Source organism: Sinocyclocheilus anshuiensis, unplaced genomic scaffold, assembly GCF_001515605.1.
Source record: "Sinocyclocheilus anshuiensis isolate Anshui unplaced genomic scaffold, SAMN03320099.WGS_v1.1 scaffold9, whole genome shotgun sequence".
Taxonomy (NCBI): Eukaryota; Metazoa; Chordata; class Actinopteri; order Cypriniformes; family Cyprinidae; genus Sinocyclocheilus; species Sinocyclocheilus anshuiensis.
In genome coordinates, this window is record NW_015540887.1 from 1,799,820 (window position 1) to 1,804,152 (window position 4,333).

General features: G+C 37.8%; 1 protein-coding gene across 5 annotated transcripts in view; it reads right to left on the reverse strand.

The window, feature by feature from the left end:
• mgat4a (alpha-1,3-mannosyl-glycoprotein 4-beta-N-acetylglucosaminyltransferase A) overlaps nt 1-4,333 on the reverse strand; it is a 55,065-nt gene that overhangs the window by 10,659 nt on the left and 40,073 nt on the right. For all 5 annotated transcript variants that reach the window (XR_001634265.1, XR_001634264.1, XM_016486482.1 and 2 more), the window contains exons 10-12: nt 3,769-3,899; nt 3,349-3,456; nt 2,603-2,796 (exon numbers count right to left, since the gene is read on the reverse strand). Coding sequence is in view for 3 of the 5 variants with exons in the window: in XM_016486482.1 (XP_016341968.1) it covers nt 2,603-2,796; nt 3,349-3,456; nt 3,769-3,899 (433 nt within the window). In the remaining 2 variants the exon portion in view is untranslated. The remainder of the gene's footprint in view (nt 1-2,602; nt 2,797-3,348; nt 3,457-3,768; nt 3,900-4,333) is intronic.

Consider the following 4,333-nt stretch of genomic DNA (forward strand, 5'->3'; position numbering starts at 1 on the left):
CCCGAAGGGGTAGGGATAAGGTGACCAGACGTCCCGTTTTTCCCGGGAGTCACAATTCGTCGTTGATTAACTTAAAGTTAGTGAAGGCGGGATAGGAAGAATCGCGCTGATAGAAGTGCGCTCTCTCGCGCACGCTCCACTTCTTCAGTTGTCATATACAGCGCGCGATCAGTTCTCAGTGCTCAAATACACACACAGCAGTCCAAATGTCTATCGTGTACAGTATCTCACGTAAATACAGTCGGTTATGGATTAAGTGAATGTAAACAGGTGGGTGAAAACTGAACTTGTCAATATTATGCATGCCTTCCGTCTTAAAGGGACAGCATTCCTGATTAAGTACCTATCCGTGTCATTAATGTTAACCAACAAAAGACGTTAAATAAATATGTTAAGTAAACCTACTGTATCTGAAAAATTAGTTTAATTTGTATCTCTTTCGTATTTGTCTTATTGTCTTATTCTGCTTCTTTTTCAAAAATTATAAATTATATATAATATACATGAACAACTACATGTTTTATAAGTTGCTCCCTTTTCACTACTGTTAAAGGGATAGTTCACCCAAAAATGAAAATTGTCATTATTTATTCCAGTTTTTCCAAATTCAATCCTTGATTCAAATTTCTCATAAGCTTAATTGATTTGGTCTAAAGAGAGAAGAATTAATGTCTATTTTAGTTTGAAGACTACATATAAAATAGCTACCAAAATAAATGTTGGTAACTGCAGTTTGACTAAAAGTAATGACTAAAAGTTGACAAAAATGCAATGACTTTTTGTTGACTAAAACTATGAAAGATTCAAATTACTAAAATGTGACTAAGACTATTAAGTATTTTCGTCTCAAGATAAAGACTAATGTCCCGTCCACACGGAGACGCGTTTAGCTGTATACGCATACATTTTGTATCGTATAGGCGTTTCGTCCACACAGATCCGGCGTTTTGGGAGAATGAAACCGATATTTTTTGAAACCGGGTCCCAGAGTGGATAAATCTGAAAACGCCACCCTTGCGTTTTTGTGTGGTCAGCGAATCCGTATATTTTCTGAAACGATGACGTCATCAGCCCACGTCTCGCCCCTAGTCAGACATCGCTACGTCACATAAAAAAAACATGAACAAACACTGAACGACTGTCTTTTTATTAACTAACATTAACACAGATTAATAAAGGTATTGTTCCATGTTCGTTTGTATACCGCGCGCAAGGTTAATGCGCATAGTCCAAGTCTTCTTCTCCGTTTTTAGTGCATCTCTGTGGCAGAATTACAGCGCCACATACTGGTCTGGCATGTATACTACATCGTTTTGTGTTGGTTTTGTGGTTTCGTGTGGACGCAGATATTTCTTGAGACGAGGGGGGAAAAAAAAAAGATTGGATAGGGAAAGCTCTGGCTTCGTGTGGACATAGCCTAAGGCTAAATCAAAAATGCCTGTCAAAATTAACACTGGCCTGCAAAAAAAAAAGAAAAAAAAAAAAGATCTTCTAGATTTGTGTATCTGCTCAACAGAGCATTGTATTCAGATCACAATCAGAAAAAAAAGTCCAATCTGAATGTCAATGTTCCATGTAAACACCTCGGAATAAAAATGCCCAAACTGATTGAAATTTCAATTGGGCTGAGAGGGGTGGGATAAACCTTGTCTAATCCATTCAATAGGACATGTCAACACTTGATCGCACTGAAAAACAAACTGGAAAGTTTTGCGCATGTGCAATGATAAAGAAATGACGTAATTACGCATGACGCACGGAACGAGCTGATGTTGTTGTTGTTGAAGAATATAATAAATGACTGATGTGTCGATCTAAAATTCTCTTTCCATTCATTGTCTGTGAAGTGGTGAAGGATAACATTCCACAAGTGCATGCTTCAAACTCTCATATGCAGACGTCTAGTTTTGGATGCAGGAATGGCTGTTTTTACTGCTTGATCAAGCATGATAAGCATCATTGCAAAAAGCTTCATGTGCTTGTCGTCTCCTAATTAGGACTCGAAATAGATAAATATTAAGTCGGCTTTTTGAAAAAAGACCGAACAAAAAGGAGGAAATTCTGTATATTTGTGCAGTGTGCACGTCAAAAGATTAAATCTGATTTGAAGTGAAATATAAATGCGCACATCAAGCCGATCACTTTATTTAATGTTCATGCAAACATTACGTTTGGATTCATCAGTTGGAATGATTTAAAAAAAAGGGTCCATGTAAGCATGGCTAATGTGTTTTCTCCATTACATCTCTCTCTGTCTTCCTCTCCAGAGGTTTTTGGTTGCAGAGTCTTATTTTAGAAGCTTCTCATTAGCCACCTCTACTCCCGTGAGGACAGCGAGACATGGACACGTGTGAATGATGTCTCCTGATTAGAGCTCTCTGAGTGAGTGCGAACATCACTTTTAGGAGAGGGTGAAGATTACAGAAAGAAATAATTTGGGTGTGTGTATGTGCATGTGAATAGTATATTAAATAAATACAGACAAATGATAATACTGGTCCCTCAAATGTCCTCTCACACCGGCTCTAGGTCATCGGGCCATCGTTACGATCGATCCCTGTGTGTGTGTGCTTCTCTCTCAGTCATCCTGAGACAGACTGACCTTTCTATGTTGACGGGCCGATCAAACTTGAACAGGACGAAGTCTCCAGCCATTGGAGTAATGGCCCAGAAGAAGTCTTCGCCCATGTAGGTCTTCTCAAGTGTATGACCTTGATACACTTTAAGAGAGGTGGACACCTCCGCCGGCGGGTTCAGGTGAATCTTATGCAGCAGAGGTTTCAGGAAGTCTTTATCCTAACACAGCAGAAAACAAAGTTAACAGGAAGTGCAGCTGATGGCCAGACTGATTTATATAACAGTCCTTAATAGTAAAAACAGCAAGCAAAATTAGGTAAAAGGTCAGTTATTCAAGAAAAAAAAGACACTTTGGTACAAGAAAACAGGATACAGGGTAAGACAAGATGTTATAAGATAATAGGAAGCCATAGCAAGTTTGTGTGGAAGAGAATCAGAAACTTTAGAGTACTTTTAAGGAATGATTTGACAGTTGTGCAAAGTCATGAAGAGCCAGTAATAACATCCTCATCTCAGATGATCTGATCACAAGCGGTTAGCAATAAATACAGGTGTAACCAGGGTCCAACATGTTTTGGACAACAATCACTAAAACTACATTTGTAGTGTAAACAATAATATATAAAATAAAATGTGTCCCAAATAACAAATAAATGACTTGCTTGTTGAACATCCTTCATGCTAAAACAAGGGTTTTAAACTTTGCTGGTTAGGTCACCCAAGACGGATGTTTATAACAAGTGTAAACAACACTCATGAAATAAGAGTTACCGTGAGTTTCTGGATTTTCCCAGCAAGGGAGGAGTGCAGGCCTACGTGCTGAAACAAAGAGGGCCTAAAACGAATGCGCAGACTCGACTTCTGTCTCGCACAGTGTTTCTGGAGAGAAAAAGAATGAGGAAGCCAAATACATTAGATTGTGAGAATGAAGTAATACAAATAGATTTAAAAATAAAGAAATATAGAGAGACACATAACGTGTCTGTCTGTAGAGAGAAAGAAAGATCTGAAAAACAAGTTCACGTTCTGCTACACTCAAGAGGTGTGAAAAGCCTCCCAATGCGTGACGCACCACAGCAGAGGAGAGTTCAAGGTCACAGAAACACACACACACACACACACACACACACACACACACACACACACACACACTCACACACACACACTTGCAGTCACTAAGTATTAACTTACGGCATCTTTCTCTGGGTTGCATACTTTGACCCAGAGTATGTGATCCAGCAGCCAATCAATGGGCTTTTCCTTATAAAACATGAAGATAAACTCCACAATGAGATTTAGATCTGGGGCTTGGAACATCTTACCTGAAAGCGAAATAAAAGCATAAATTAAAAAGACTACCATTTAAAAGTTTAGCGTTGTAAAGATTTTTAAATGTTTTTAAATAAGTTTCTTATTCTCACCGAGGCTGCATTTATTTGATAAAAACATGATAAAAATTAGGGCTGTGCGATATTGAAGAAAAATGCGATATGCGATACCTTGTTTAATTTTATATCATTGTAACTTTGCTTTCCATACACTTTAAGTACTTCTTCATATACCACAGCAAAAACTATAGTCTGAGAAAGTTGATTACATGATTTAAACATGATTAAAGGCAAGTGAAGTCAGTAAAAAAAAAAGAAGAAAAAAAAAAAAAGAAATACAGAATTTACAAGCATAGATAAAAGTATTCAGATACAGAAATTTAATAATTAGGTGTAAAATAACACTGCATAGTGTTCACTGTGTTCAC